This window comes from Sceloporus undulatus, chromosome 4, assembly GCF_019175285.1.
Source record: "Sceloporus undulatus isolate JIND9_A2432 ecotype Alabama chromosome 4, SceUnd_v1.1, whole genome shotgun sequence".
Taxonomy (NCBI): Eukaryota; Metazoa; Chordata; class Lepidosauria; order Squamata; family Phrynosomatidae; genus Sceloporus; species Sceloporus undulatus.
The window spans coordinates 131,178,581-131,193,767 of NC_056525.1; the positions used below are offsets into that span (position 1 = coordinate 131,178,581).

At 42.2% G+C, this 15,187-nt stretch overlaps 1 protein-coding gene across 4 annotated transcripts in view; it reads left to right on the top strand.

Moving 5' to 3' along the window:
* The window catches only part of SUCO (SUN domain containing ossification factor), an 82,855-nt gene that overhangs the window by 52,021 nt on the left and 15,647 nt on the right, over positions 1–15,187 (top strand). For all 4 annotated transcript variants that reach the window (XM_042462142.1, XM_042462143.1, XM_042462144.1 and 1 more), the window contains 4 exons: positions 4,460–4,528; positions 10,281–10,355; positions 13,420–13,504; positions 14,049–15,182. In XM_042462142.1, coding sequence (XP_042318076.1) covers positions 4,460–4,528; positions 10,281–10,355; positions 13,420–13,504; positions 14,049–15,182 — 1,363 coding nt within the window. The remainder of the gene's footprint in view (positions 1–4,459; positions 4,529–10,280; positions 10,356–13,419; positions 13,505–14,048; positions 15,183–15,187) is intronic.

The following is a 15,187-nucleotide window of genomic DNA, read 5'->3' on the forward strand; positions in this document are numbered from 1 at the left end:
TTATTGTGTTTGGCCTTTGGGAGAAGCTTGATTAGTAAATGCTTTTTTAATGCACCTCAGTTTATGTTGTCTATTAATTCCTTCTTTTTTTTAACAGTTAATTTTTTTTTCGTTTTCTGTTTTCTTCTAAAAGATAAAACAAATTGCTCACAGTGATTTCTCCAGGATTACTAGACAACTATAGTTTTTTTATGAATTTTTCGGGCTATGTGGCCATGTTCTAGAAGATTTTCTTCCTGACATTTCACCAGCATCTGTGGCTAGCATCTTCAGAAGATGCCAGCCACAAATGCTGGCGAAACATCAAGAAGAAAATCTTCTAGAACATGGCCACACAGCTCGAAAAACCCACAAAAAACTATGGATGCAGGCCATGAATGCCTTCGACTTCACAGCCCTTAGGTAGTTGCTAATTCTCACCAAGTTGGCTAAACAAAGAATCCAACAGTACCTATGGAGCAGGAGGAGAAAGAGAAACATGAGGAGAACTGTGAAGAAAATCATGGTGGAGGATTAGAAACCTACCTACCTACCTATCTATCTATCTATCTATAATAAATAATAATAATAAAATCTTTATTTATAGCCCGCCTTTCCAAAGATCAAGGCGGGTTACAATATAAAAACAGTGTTACAAAGTCATCAAAAAAACACATCAATTAATACATATTAAAAGATACAAATTAATAACATCCGATCTAGCACGAATGCAAACAGTAAAGGGAGAGCAGGGGCTACAACTGGGACATTAGGGGAAAGCCTGCTGGAAAAGGAAGGTTTTTAGCCCCTTCCTGAAAAGGTCGAGGGAGGTGGCTGAGCGGAGCTCGCCGGGAAGCGAGTTCCAGAGCTGTGGGGCCGATATGGAAAAGGCTCTCTGTGTTGTTGTAGAGTATTTTGCGTCTGGAACTCGTAGTAGTTGCTTCCCGACAGACCTGAGTGTGTGGGGCGGATTGTATGGAGAGAGGCGGTCCGCCAAGTACCCTGGGCCCAAGCCGTTTAGGGCTTTATAGGTAATAACCAACACCTTGTATTGCGCCCGGAAGCGAATGGGCAGCCAATGCAGATCTTTAAGCACAGGGGTTATGTGACTGGCCCTGGAAGATTCAGTGACCAGTCTTGCTGCCATATTCTGAACCAATTGTAGCTTCCGGGAGTGGTACAAGGGTTGCCCCATGTAGAGCACATTACAGAAGTCCGAGAAGTTACCAGAGCATGTACCACCGTTTCAAGGTCACCCCCGGCCCAGGTAGGGACGCAGCTCGCATATCAGCTGAAGCTGATAACAGGTGCTCCTGACCGTCGCATCCACCTGAGATGTAAGGTGGAGCGACGAGTCCAGGAGCACCCCCAGACTGCGAACCGAGTCCTTCAAGGGGAGCGTGACCCCATTCAGGACAGGTGGACAAACATCCATCCCCGGGCCAGGGGAGCCTATCACGAGCACCTCCGTTTTCTCTGAATTCAAACTGAGTCTGTTTTCCCTCATCCAACCCATTACCGACTCCAGACGAGCATTTAGAGGAGAGATGCCATCCCTGGTCACTGCATCAGTCGGAGACACAGAGAAACATATTTGGGTGCCATCAGCGTACTGATAACACCACGCCCCGTGTCTCCGGATGATCTCTCCCAGCGGTTTCATGTAAATGTTGAATAGCATGGGGGACAGAATGGCTCCTTGAGGGACACCAGATGTAAGTGCCCTCTTATCGGAGCACACGTCCCCCAGCTGCACCATCTGGAATCTACCCGAGAGGTAGGAACGGAACCACTGGAGTACAGTGTCCCCGATTCCCAGCTCCCTCAGGCGTTCCAGAAGGATACCATGGTCAATGGTATCGAAAGCCGCTGAGATGTCTAAGAGCACTAACAGGGACACACTACCCCTGTCCATGCCCAGACGGAGATCATCAACCAGGGCGACCATGGCAGTCTCAACTCCATAGCCCGCCTGGAACCCGGTTTGAAATGGGTCTAGAAAATCAGTGTCTTCCAAGACCGATTGAAGCTGGACTGCAACTGCCCTCTCGATCACCTTCCCCAAGAAGGGTAGCAGTGAAACAGGCCGATAATTATTATGCATCAGGGGGTCTAGGGAGGGCTTTTTTAGCAGCGGTTTTACTATGGCCAATTTTAAGCTGGATGGAAAACACCCTTATGATGCATTAATTAGCGGTGGCAAGCAGAATAGTTAACAACCGCCGCCCCTCCCCCGAGCCGCTAACCACGAGGGACAGAGGATCGAGAGAGCAAGTTGTTCCTAACGCTTCTAAGGATCTTGTCCACTTCCTCAGTACTTACAGACTCAAAATGATCCAGTACAATTGAGTCCACAGAGGCTCATATATCTTTCTATATATTGTTATTCTGCTCAAACATACTGCACTATTAATATTTTGATCTCTAAATAGACCTACAGCTATAACAAGGAGGTTCATAGTGTGAATTGTAAAGTAGCCAAAACATAAATGCTGGTAGTATGACAAGTTGTTTCAAGCGATTGAATTATATTAAATATTACTGAAATGTTACAAAATTCCAAATGTTACTAAAATATTACAAAAAGTGGTACTAACATCTGCCAAATATTGCAGTACCTTTGTGCTATGCCAAACAAGTATAGTTTAAAGAGAAGTGCTGCAGAATATTGCCTGCATTTTTTTTAACCTGCCTTCACCGAAAAATGGCTAGAAACCCACAGTTGGGGAAGGGACAGAATGTTATTGATGTGAACAGGGGCTCCTTTGGGTATAGCCCTGTTTTTAAGTTGCATGAAAGAGGCAGTTCTATCACAATGCATAGGCCAAAGGTCATAGCTATTACAAATTCTTTAGTGCAGGCCTGGTATCCCAAGAAGAATGGTGAGACTTGGGGTGAGGGGATGATTTAATTTTTGAGATTACATTGAAAATTCTCTGAGGAAGGTGAAAAATGAGACAAATACTGGATTTAATAGATCTAGAGTGGCCATCCCATCAGGCCACATTTCCTCTAGTCCATTGGTTCTCAAACTTTTTAGCCTTGTGACTCCTTTACATCTACATGTAGATGTCACCTCCTCCTGCTCAGCATAGTATATGAATAAATATACAATCAGCCCTCCAAGTTCACAGGGATTTGGGACTTAGGACACCCACAAAAGTGAAAAAAACAAACACAAATGTGGAGGTGCGGACAAGGTTACCTCCTAGGAGGGCTCCTCAGGCTTGCAAAATGGGCAGCTGGGAGGCTCCCTGGAGGGGGAGGTACAAAGAATGTGCACCAGGTGGCTAGATCCCATGGCTAGACCCCCTCCTAAAGCATAGGACCACTGCATGTGCATTAAAAGAACAATCCTGCACTTTGTGAGGAAGGAGGATGAGTGATTGCTGCTGAGCACACAGCAGCCAAATTTAGGAGATGATTGGTGATTGCCATTTCTGGTGCTCTGCTCTCCCCAAGCACAATGCTGTTATGTGCACATTCACACAAGGGGCTTGGGGAGGGTGGAGCAGCAGTGCCTACCAGCTCTTGAAGCCTGTTGCTCTGTGGGCTGTTCTTTCACTTTTTATTTCTCCCCAGCTAGGCAGGCTGACCTCTGTGTACCTGATGGGGTTGCTGGATTGCTTTTTGACAACCCACTTCCATACTCCCTCTCCTCTCTGGGGTCATCACTGTCAACAGTTCTCCAGGGACTTTGAGCTGCTGGGTGGGTGGGAGCATGGAAGTGGGTCATCAAAAAGCATTCCAGCAAACCAGTTTTAGGCATGGGGAGGCCAGCCTGCCTGGCTAGGGAGAAATGAGGGGTGAAAAAATCAAAGCTATTTAAAAGGGTGCAAAGCTCTTTACATGCCTGAAGCCAGTTGGGGTTGCTGGGTTACTTTTTGATGACCTGATTTCACACTCTCCCTCTCCTCCCGCCCCTCCAGCAGCTCAGGCTTCATGGAAAACCATTGAGAATAATCGCTCCAAATCAGGTGGTGGGGAGAGGAAGTGTGTGGAAGCGGGTTGTCAAAAAGTAATCCAGCAATCCTTTCCCAGTTTCAGGCACACAGAGGCCAGCTTGCCTGGCTAGTGAGAAAAGAAGGGAAAAAAGACAAGGCAGCTGAAAAGGGTGTACAGCATTCTGTGTGCCTGAAACCAGCTGGGATTGCTGGATTACAAGTATACAAAAGCTCATGCTGCCTGCTTCCTTCTTTCAGTTAGTCTCAATGGTGCTACTATATCCGTTTGCATACTAGAACACTTCCTCCTTCAATCTCTAACCTCAGTTCAGTGTTATGTTTATTTTATTTTGCCTTTTTCATGTTTAATAGAGGGACTGTTTACATAATACAGTAGAAGATTTTGATTCAGCACCATTTTTTTCTAGTCCACTCTGACTCTAAGCAGACAGACCTGGATCAGATTGTTTTCAAATGTCTTTCAAATAAGGAGATTTAAGATTTATAAGAATATGTTTCCCTTAAATTTTGAACAGATTATCCTCTGGATTATCCTTCTGTAGGAGAAGAAAAACCTTCAAAAAATCTTCTTGGTTCTGCCACAAGTAAGTTGCTGTAAGCTTAATATGTCTCTCAACTTCTCACAAAAATAATGAAAAGGAGAAACTAACAATGCACTGAATAGTAGTATATCAGCGGAATGAATGTATTCAAGGAATAAACTCTGAATCCACCTTCATCATCTAACTAATACAACAAATAGTTCCTATTTATTCTTTCTAACTTCCACCCCTACAACCACACTCACAATTCCCATGCTAACTGCTACTCCTGTCTCACCCACCAGTTTTCAAACACTTTTTCAGACTCTCAGACAGTCACTTCCCAATGTTCCAAGCACACACACTCTCTTTCATCTTATCTTAAATAAACATGGCAGCTGGTAAGAAGAAGCAGGGAGGAGGCGGTAAAAACAAACTGTCTAGGGAACTTAATGAGGACATATAACACTTCTTAGGATTAGAAAAGATTTAAGAGCAGATTTAATTGCAGCCTTGGCACCAGTAAAAGAAAAATGGAGGAATTAAAAGCAACTATCAGACAAGTAAAAAAAAAAAAGAAGCAAAGCTTTTGACTTGACCTGAGATTGTCCAAATACTCTGAAATGCAGAAGGAAAGAAATGACCTGAGAGAGAGACTGGACAAACAGGAGAAGCAAGAGTGATGAAATGGAACCAGAGTTTATGCCCAGATTTAGGGATTACAAAGGAAGATATTGTGGGAATCCACAGAGTGAGTCCTAAACGAACTCATGAATCATGAGGGAAATATCATCAATCAAAGCATCCCCGACAGATGGCCATCCAGCCTCTGTTCAAAGATCTCCAAGGAAGGAGACTTCACCACACTCCAGAGGGAGTGTGTTGCACTGTCAAATAGCCCTTACTGTCAGGAAGTTCCTCCTAATGTTGAGGTGGAATCTCTTTCCCTGTACTTTGCATCCATTGTTCTGGGTCCTGTTCTTTGGAGCAGCAGAAAACAAGCTTGTTCCCTCCTCAATATGACATCCCTTCAAATATTTAAACAGGGCTATCATATCACCTCTTAACCTTCTCTTCTCCAGGCTAAACATCCCCAGCTCCTTAAGTCGTTCCTCATAGGACATGGTTTCCAGACCCTTCACCATTTTAGTCGCCCTCCTTTGGACAAGCTCCAGTTTCTCAATGTCCTTTTTGAGTTGTGCTGCCCAGAACTGGATACAGTGGTACCCTGGGTTACGAAATTAATTCGTTCCGCGGTTAATTTCGTAACCCGAAATACCTTCGTAAGCCGAATTCCCATAGGCGCTAATGGAAAAATAGCTCTCTGCTGCCCTCCGGTGGCGGAAAATAGCGCCGCGGTTTTTTCGTAACCCGAAGAAACCTTCGTAAGCCGAAGCAATAAATCCCTATGGGATTTTTTCGTATCCCGAAAAATTCGTAACCCGGCGCATTCGTATCCCGGGGTACCACTGTACAATATTCCAGGTGAGGCCTGACCAAAGCAGAAATGGTCCCTTCAGTATCTCTCTTTTGAGAAACTCCCATCTGTTATGAACTCCCTTCTCTTTTAGTATTCCTGACCATGGTATCACCCCCAGTATTTCTCTAATTTTACTGAAATCAGCCCTCCTAAATAGAATGCTTGGCTTCTCCTTTCCACTGTATAACAAACTCCAGGAGAACATGGTCACTTCCACCTAATGATCCCACCACTTGCACCCCATTAACCAAGTCATCCTTGTTGGTTAGGATCAAATCCAAAATAGCTGACCCCCTTGTTGCCTCTTCCACCTTTTGTAAAATGTAATTGTCTTTGAGGCATATGAGGAATTTGCTAGACTTTGAGGATTTGGCCGAGTTTGAATTTCAGCAAATATCAGGATAATTGAAGTCACCCATCAATACTACATCCCTCCTTTCTGAGTGTGTAGTCATCTGTTCTAGAAAGGCGTCATCAACTTCCTCCATCTGACTTGAGGGTCTGTAATAGACTCCCACCATAACATCCTTGTAGTTTCCCTCCCCTTTAATTTTTATCTAGATGCTCTCCACCTGGCTTCCAGGATTGATGTCCTGGATCTCTTCACTGGTGTAAATATCTTTGACATATAGTGCTATTCTTCCTCTTTTCCTGTTTGGCCTATTTCTCTTAAAAAGGTTATATTCCTCTATTTCTACATTCCAGTTATGAGACTCATCCCACCAGGTTTCAGTGATGCCTATTATTTCATATTTGCCTTGTTGTACTAGGAGTTCAAGTTCATCTTGCTTATTTCCCATGCTTTGTGCATTAGTGTAGAGACATCGCAGACCATGGGTTCTCTTTACTTGCTGCCTATGCAAGTTTATTTGCCTCACACTGTTGGGTCCTTGCACTATTTATCTTGTTTCCTCTATGTAAGTTTGACTATTTTCTCCATCCTTTTTGCCTTCCATAATATTGCCTCACTCCAGCACGTAACTCAGTTTAAAGCCCTCCTGATCAAGTTCTTGAGACTGTTGGCAAAAACATTTCTTCCAACTGCCGTGAGATGCAACCCTTCCGTTGCTATAAGTCCCCCCTCATGGAACCGCAGCCCATGATCAAAGAAGCCAAATCGTTCTCGGCAGCACCATCTGTGGAGCCAGTTGTTTACATCCACTATTTTCCTCTCCCTTCTTGGACCATGCCCTTCAACTGACAGAAGAGACGAGATGACAGCTTGTGCATCCACTTCTTTCAGCTTCCTACTGAGAGCCTCATAATCCCTTCTGATGTTCTGAAGGCTGTGTCTTGCAGTATCATTGGTTCACACATGGACCAAAAGGAAGGGGTATTGGTCAGTAGGCTTGACCAGTCTTGTCAGACTCTCTGTCACATCACGGATCTTTGCCCCAGGGAGACAACACACCTCTCAAGACATCTTGTCAGGCCTACAAATCACTGCTTCTGTACCCCCACAGCAAGGAGTTCCCCACCACACGCCTGCTCCAAGGCTTAGCAGCAACTGTTCCCTCTGGTGGAACTCTCAGGCTCCCCTGCTCTGTCCCTGAAGTCTGTCCATGGTGCTGTTCCTCGTCCTCCTTGATAATGGAAAGAGCTTCAAATCCATTCTCTAGCTGCAAGCTCCCAGAACAATTCCTTGTTGGCCTAGATCTCTGTGTGACATACCTCCAGCTGTCTGCCTCCTGCGTATGTGAAGTGATCTCCTCCACCCCAGCAACTTCCTCTGTGTGGTCCCCATTCAAGACCATTCGTCCCGTTCTGTCCAGGAAATCCTCTTGCTCCCTAATGTGCTGAAATGTAGCCACTCTGGACTCTAGCTGCTGGACTTTTTCCTCCAAGAATGCTACCAACTTGGAACTTCCACATCTGTAGGCAAGAAGGCAAACATCCCACAAGTGTTGCAGGTGACTGCAGCAGTTCCGTCAGTGTCCATACTGATAAGTCTTAAGTAATCACTGAAACAGGACTGTGGGCTTCCTCCTCAAAAAATCCTCCAGTAAACACCAATGTTAAGGCCCCTGATGACCTGGTTTTTTCCATCAATCGCTGGCAGGATACACGACAGAGAAGAGTCAAAGATAAAGCCAAGACTGCGGGCTTGCTGGACTGGTTGAATGGAAATGTTGTCCACAGAGACAGAAAAGGAGTGTTGAAGGTTGGGCTTAGGAGGAAAGACAAGGAGCTCCGTCTTGGACATGTTGAGCTTCAAACGCCGATGGCGCATCCACTGCGAGACAGCTGTAAGGCAAGATGAGACTTGCTGTTCAAGCCTTGGCGAAAAGTCAGGGGCAGAAAGATACAGCTGGGTGTCATCGGCATACAGATGGTAGGAAAAACCAAAAGAGCTGATGAGTTTTCCTAAGGACAGTGTGTAGAGAGAAAACAGAAGGGGACCCAGAACAGAGCCCTGGGGAACTCCAACAGATAAGGGAACAGGAGAAAATGACAAAAGACTAGGTATGGTGGCTTTATGGCCAGCTTCTATAAAAAAATCAGCTTGGAATGGCTTCCATATTTAAATGAGTTATATAACGGAATACTTAAGGGAGATACAGATCCAGAATCTTGGAAGCTTTCTTGGCTTGTAGCTATACCCAAATCTAAGGATAACTCAGAGTTAGTAACTTCCTACAAACAAATTACATTATTAAACCAAGACTGTAAAAAGTTTACAGCTATAATTACTAATACAGTTGTCCCTCTTAACTCGCGGATTTGAGATCCGCAACCTCGAATATCTGCAGAGGGGTGACTTGCACTATTTCTAATGGTGTGTACAACTGGCATACGCATTCAGGGGCATGCCCCATTCAAACCTATGAGGCTTGAATATGTGCGAGCCTCCGTTTTCAGGGGGGGCCAGAACAGATCCTCTATGAAAACGGGGGGCAACTGTCATGTTTTTATAAATCAGTTTATACACCCTGATCAATTTGATTTTATCCCTAGAAGAAACTGGGTGAACTTTAAACAGTACATTTTGCAAAGAGGAATAACACTCTGGTTGCATTGGTCTTTCTAGATGCATGAATATGAGGCCATGTGAATATATAGAAACTCTACATGGGTTCCCTTGCAATGTATTTTTTATCAAAGATTTTTACTGTCCTGTGTGGTACTGGATGGGGATGCCCTCTTTCACCTCAGTTATTTGCTTTAGCATGGAAATCCTTATTGAGCTAATATGCAGAGATTCAGATTTACCGGTTTAAAAAAATAAAATAAAAATTGAAGATTGAAAATCCCTTTCTATTTGGGATATTCAGGGTATCATATACTTTGACAAAATGTTTGCTTCACCGCAGTCTCTTCTCTGTCTCTTCTTAATACACTCTAATTTTCAGGAAGGTGATAAATTTAACTAACATGTCATTTGGAAAGAAAAAGGGGTATATAGGCTTAGATATCTGTTTATAAATGGTAGGCCAATATCAGAGGACCACAAGCAGAAAAATTGGAATAATATATACCTAGCTGGATGAACAAATTTCAAATCCTCATGTTTAACTCTGGGTTATATAAGGATACAGGTCCACCCTGTTTCAACCTTTGAGACATTGTTTCAACAGAACTAAGGGATTGGCCTCTGAGATTTATAAAATAATCATTAAGATTGCTGAGCTTGGAGCACAGAGTGCCCAAAATAAATGGGATAGTATTTGGAGCTTTTTTCCATATAAGGTACTGTCTGCAACTGTAAAAGATATTACTATTAAAATGATAAATAGTACCAGTAATTAGTTTTCAGGTTCTGTTTTAATCAGTGGATCTTGTTAAAAGGACCTGTTTGAACCTATTGAGTGAAGATTTTTATTTTCTTGGCTCTAAACAAACTTAATAAATTTTGAATAGTAATTGTATTTTTTGTTTGTTTTTTGTTTTTTATTTATATACCGCTATTCCAAAGATCATAGCGGTGAACAGCAAGTAAGCTAATTAGCAAGTAAGCTAATTTGCCCCCAACAGTCTGGGTACTCATTTTAGCGACCTCGGAAGGATGCAACCCTGAGTCGAGCTTGGGCCCTTTTGCTGGTCTTGAACTTGCAACCTTGTGGTCTTGAGTGAATGGCTGCAGTACAGGCATTTAACCACTGGGCCACCAGTTTTAGTTGATACTGGTTATTAAATAAGTACAACTGTGTCTTGGCCACATTCTTTACCAAAATCTATATTTTGGGTTTGTCCTAAAGCTGTATATTTGCACTACTGCTGATAAATTGGGGAGCTGCATGCCAACAGTAAGCCATTAAGAACTGTGGGAAGAACAACTTGGGGAATGTCAGGTTTTCTGCAAGATTTTTCAATTCATATTCTTTGATACTTTTAAAGATGCCATTTTAAATATGGTGAATATTGCTGCTAATATCCTTGGAGCAAAAACAGAAGAAGGCTCTGTGGAACAAGGTAAATTAATGGCTGTTTTTGGAATAAACTATTTTAATTACTTTTGGTGGTTGCAGTTCCTTAGCTCATGTTTAGCTTTCTTTCTTCTTCTGTATAGTGAGTGCTATATAAATATCTTTTACAATATGTATTCACTTATTTAAACTACTAGCCTACTTACGAAATTTAAAAATTCTGTTTTGTTTTGTGAAAGTTGCCATTTTTCTTCTAAAATACAAACTGCCATCAAATAATTCAGTCATAACTATTAAAACCAGTTCAAAAAGGGAGTGGCCATTTATGATTAAACAGTTTTATTTAAAAGACATGTTTTGAAAATCCTATGGATCCAATGGAAAATCATTAAGAGAAGGAGTGGGATTAGCTGCCCTTGGGATGAAGTTGCAAATCCTGAGCACAACCACTAAAACACACAGGTGGTATTTTCTTATTTGTAGATTGAGTAGAATTGCTGTTAGGTTGACTTTGGGGTTTTGAAGTGATGAATCTGAATTTCACTTTGCTTATTTGATTAACAGTAAAGTTCTGTCTAGAATTCAAGAGGCGAGCAAAATGACTGTTCTAACTACTACTAAATCCAAGTCATTTCTCCATTTCTGTGGAGGTATGCATGAAGTGTCTAAATACAAATTTGATATTATTATGGGACAAATATAAATTATAAGTATTTTTCGTATGTTTCCCATTTAGAGTATCTCTTGCTTCATTGTAAATTGCTTCATTGTTGATGTTTTAAAAGCATCCAAAAAATCAGGGGATTTGGCTTCCTGTTAAAATAAAAATATCCTCCATATTTTTCACATTACAGGTTTCCAAAGGGATGGACATATAGTCTGTTAAAAAGAAAAGATGGGGGAAATCTTGCAACACCTGATTATTTTTTAAAATGAGCTTTCGTGGGATTTCTGTGGGCTTCTTCAGATGTGTTGATGGAGTATAGACTCATAGAATTGTAGAATTGCATAAACAACAGTATGGAGAAAAATGGGGAAGGCAGATAGGCCTGCTTCACCGGTATCCCTTAGCATGTTAGAAAAGGCATATATGGCCTGGTACAGACCACCCCAAAGGGGTGGCCTGCAGTCATTCTTGTTTGCGCTAGATTGGGGCCAGGGCAGCCTCACTGGCAGCCCCTGTGGCCCCAATCTGGCATTTTTCCAGGCCAAAGAGAAGTGGCAAAATGTGGCTTCTCTTTGGCCTGGAAAAGGGGTGACCTGGTGCCTTGGGTGCCCAGAGCATCCCGGCAGGGCTGGTGCTACAGCCAACCTTGCATTTTGGCGTTTCTTTCTGCGGCACTGCCAGGATGCCATAGGTGGGCTGGGACGGCACGGAGACGTCACGCCTGTGTCGCGCCATCATCATGGTGGCGCCCATGTGGATGGGATGCTGCCATGATGCCGCCGCCAGCACGTTCTAGGATTAGGGACTGTGCAGTTGGTGTGCAGTCCCTAACTGTAAAATCGCCGCAGCCACGCCGCTTTTGGGCCATCTGTCTCAGCCCTAAGTTTGGGAACAAAAATGGAAATTATAAGAAAGGTGGAGGCTGGTGAAAGGGGAAGAAAAAAAACTCCATAGCTGAGCAGAGATTTGAACCCTGGTCTGCAGAGCCATAGATCACTGCTCAAACCATTACTACACCATTCTGGCTCTAACGCTTCAAAATATGTCAGAAACTAGGAATAAATTCCAAATAGATACATGATCAATGCAAAACTATGTAGACAGAAGCCATATTAAATTTATCTGAACTCCACTGAGCATGTGTGGGGTGTAATGTGGCTGCAGAAATTGTTAATTTTCGGTTGCAATAATATTTTTGAGTATTAAGCCACAATGTAGTTTGTATTTATTCTGCATTATTCCAGGCTTACCTGGAATACTGTGTCCAATTTGGGGTGCATTTCAAGAACAAAGTTGATAAATTGGAATCCATTCAGAGCAGAGCAGCAAGGATAGTCAGCAGTCTGGGAAAGAAGTCCCGTGAGGAAAGATTGAAGTTAATGAATATGTTTGACTAGAAAAAAACAAAGATTGGGGTAGGGACATTTTTATTTATTATTTTATTTATTTACAGTATTTATACCCCGCTCTTCAGCCAAAAGTCTATCAGAGCGGCTTACATTATTTTAAATTAGATATTTCCCTGCCCTCAGGCTTACAATCTAAAAAGACAAGACACAAAAGGAGAAGGGAATGGAAGGGGGAAAGTCCAGCAAACCACCTCTCCCTTGCCATGGCAGATGGAGGGAGGGCCTTTCTTCTTTTTCAGGCAAGACCTGGAGTTGGCCTGCCCATCTCTCCCTCTAGATGGTGGTTGATAGAGGGAGGGTCTTCTTCTTTTCAGGCTAGACCCGATGGAGTTGACATGATAACACTTTCTAAATACCTGAAATGTTTTTCCATAACTTGTTTTTCTGCTACCCCAAAGGGAGTAAATCTCATGGATTTAAACTTCAAGAAGCTAGATTTTGATGGAACTTTGTTCTTGTTGTTGTTGCTTGCCTTTAAGTCATTTCCCACTTAAGTGACCCTAAGGCTTATTATAGGGTTTTTTGGCAGGTTTCTTCAGAGGGGGGTTGCCATTGCCATCCTCTGAAGCTGAGAAAGTGTGACTTGCCCAATTCTACTGTAGGTTTCATGGCCAAGCCAGGATGCGAACCCTGGTCTCCAGAGTCATAGCCCAGTGCTCAAACTACTACACCATGCTGGAGAGTTGTTCTTTTTTGTCCTCATTCCATATATTTTTGTTTTTATTGGTGAAAACCTATAGTGTTGGCGGAGTCGGGTTTGTAACACATTGTGTTAAGTGGGAGTGAGGAATTTGTTTTCAGATTCAGGAGTTAGTTTGGGAGCTGTGGGGAAATCTCTTTCTTTCTCCTCCACTTCAAGAAGTCACCATAAGAATAGATAAGTATGGTATACAAATTTTTATCTTTAAGTAAGAGTTCCTTTTTAAAATCAAGATGCATTTATAGGCCATTCATTCCTCTTCTTATCCTTTGTAGCCACAGACAATCCTATTATATGATTTCAGCATCTTTAAATTTATATGTATTTTTGATAGGAAATAAGAACGTCTCTGAAAATACTACTGCCACTTCCACGATGGCACCCAAACTACCAGAACCAACCGCTGTTCCTTCCTTAGAGTAAGTGACATGTATTTGTTGAATTTTTAACTTGCCCAATGCAACAATCTTGTAGTTGTTTACAGTAAATTTTAATCAGAGAAAAAAACCATCAAGTTTAAAGAAGAAAGTATAAAGTCCCCATTTCATCCCTCATGTTGACTTCATCCTGACTCCTAGCTTTTCCACCCTTCCTTATTTCCATCCCAGACATAGCACATCAATTCCAGCCAGCCTTTCTTGTACTCCCCCAAATGCAATCCTAAAGAAGTATTAAGTCCTATCTTAGCATTATGTTTCTTTTGCTTTATACATGAGAAACTTTAATTCTTCTTTGCCTAGTAAGTCCTTTTTGCAGAGCAGTTATGAGCAGTTTTACAATAGAAATTGCATTGTTACAGAACAGTTGCCTAATTCAGAGATAACTTTCAGTGTCTATAGTTTTAAAAAATCTTGATTTAAAACACTGGCCATCATTTGACTTTTAATACACTGACTATTAAAGCTGTTTTTAAACACTGTGCTGTGCACATCTTGATATCTGATTTTCAAACTGTGTTTGTAGGCTTGCTACTTCAGACATACCACAGACTGAAAAGGAGGTGTTAGTCTTCAATATAACAAAAGAGAGCCCAATTGTTCAGCTAGTCCATGAATATGAAGAGGAATCAAGTCAGTCAACAGTGACCCTACTGCCAAGTGATGAACAAGAAGAAGAAATACTATGGTTTGAGTCTGAAACACAAATGTATTGCTATGATCTGGTGACAGTCTGTTGTATTTCTAGCTTTTCAGAATATGTGTTCAAGTGGTGTTCAACAATAGCGATGCTTCATCGCCACCACAGCAAAAGTGACAGCACTTGGAAAAAATATGATTCTGCTGCTACTTGGCAAGCCCAGCTAGTCCCAACCAAATCAGTGGATGTTTTGGTACATGAACATTCCTCAGAGAAACTAGATGCCTTAATTGCAGAACCATCAGAAACTGTTATAGGTGTCTCAAGCAGTCTGCTGAATGAGGCCATTATTAATCAGACTGAGGATACTTTTGAACTGGAGCCTAGTCACCCACAAACTGTATCTCAGTCCATTCTCTTGGATGTTACAACAAGAGTCAAGCCACTTTCTACAATAGAGTTGTCCTCAGAGCCTGGAAGACATGAAATTGCATTGGAAAGCTCAGAGATACCTTCCCAAGAGGAAATCCATGGAGAAGAAGATGGAGTTGTAGGGTCTGTTACAGAAAAACCATCTACAACCAGTATTGTAACTGAATTCCATGAAGTGAGCACAGAAGAAAAAACCTCTGCTGAAATTATTTCAAAATTAATAGAGGCTGTTCCACATCCTGAATGTACAGTTGCCACAGAAAACTATGAAGGAGAAACAAAAATTAGCTCTTTAGATGTGGAAAAGCAAGTGGCATCTCAGGTAGAGTCATCTTTGGAAATAAAAGATGATGAGCAGACAGTTGAGGAAACATTTCTTTCTATTCCTGTTTCTGGTGGTTTGCCACGAACTGCTACAGACTTTTATGCTGAGCTGCAGAATTCCACAGATTTGGCTTATGGAAATGGAAATCTTGTTCATGGATCAAACCAAAAAGAGTCTGTGTTTATGAGATTGAACAATCGTATTAAAGCCCTGGAAGTAAATATGTCTCTCAGCAGCCGTTACTTAGAAGAACTCAGTCAAAGGTATG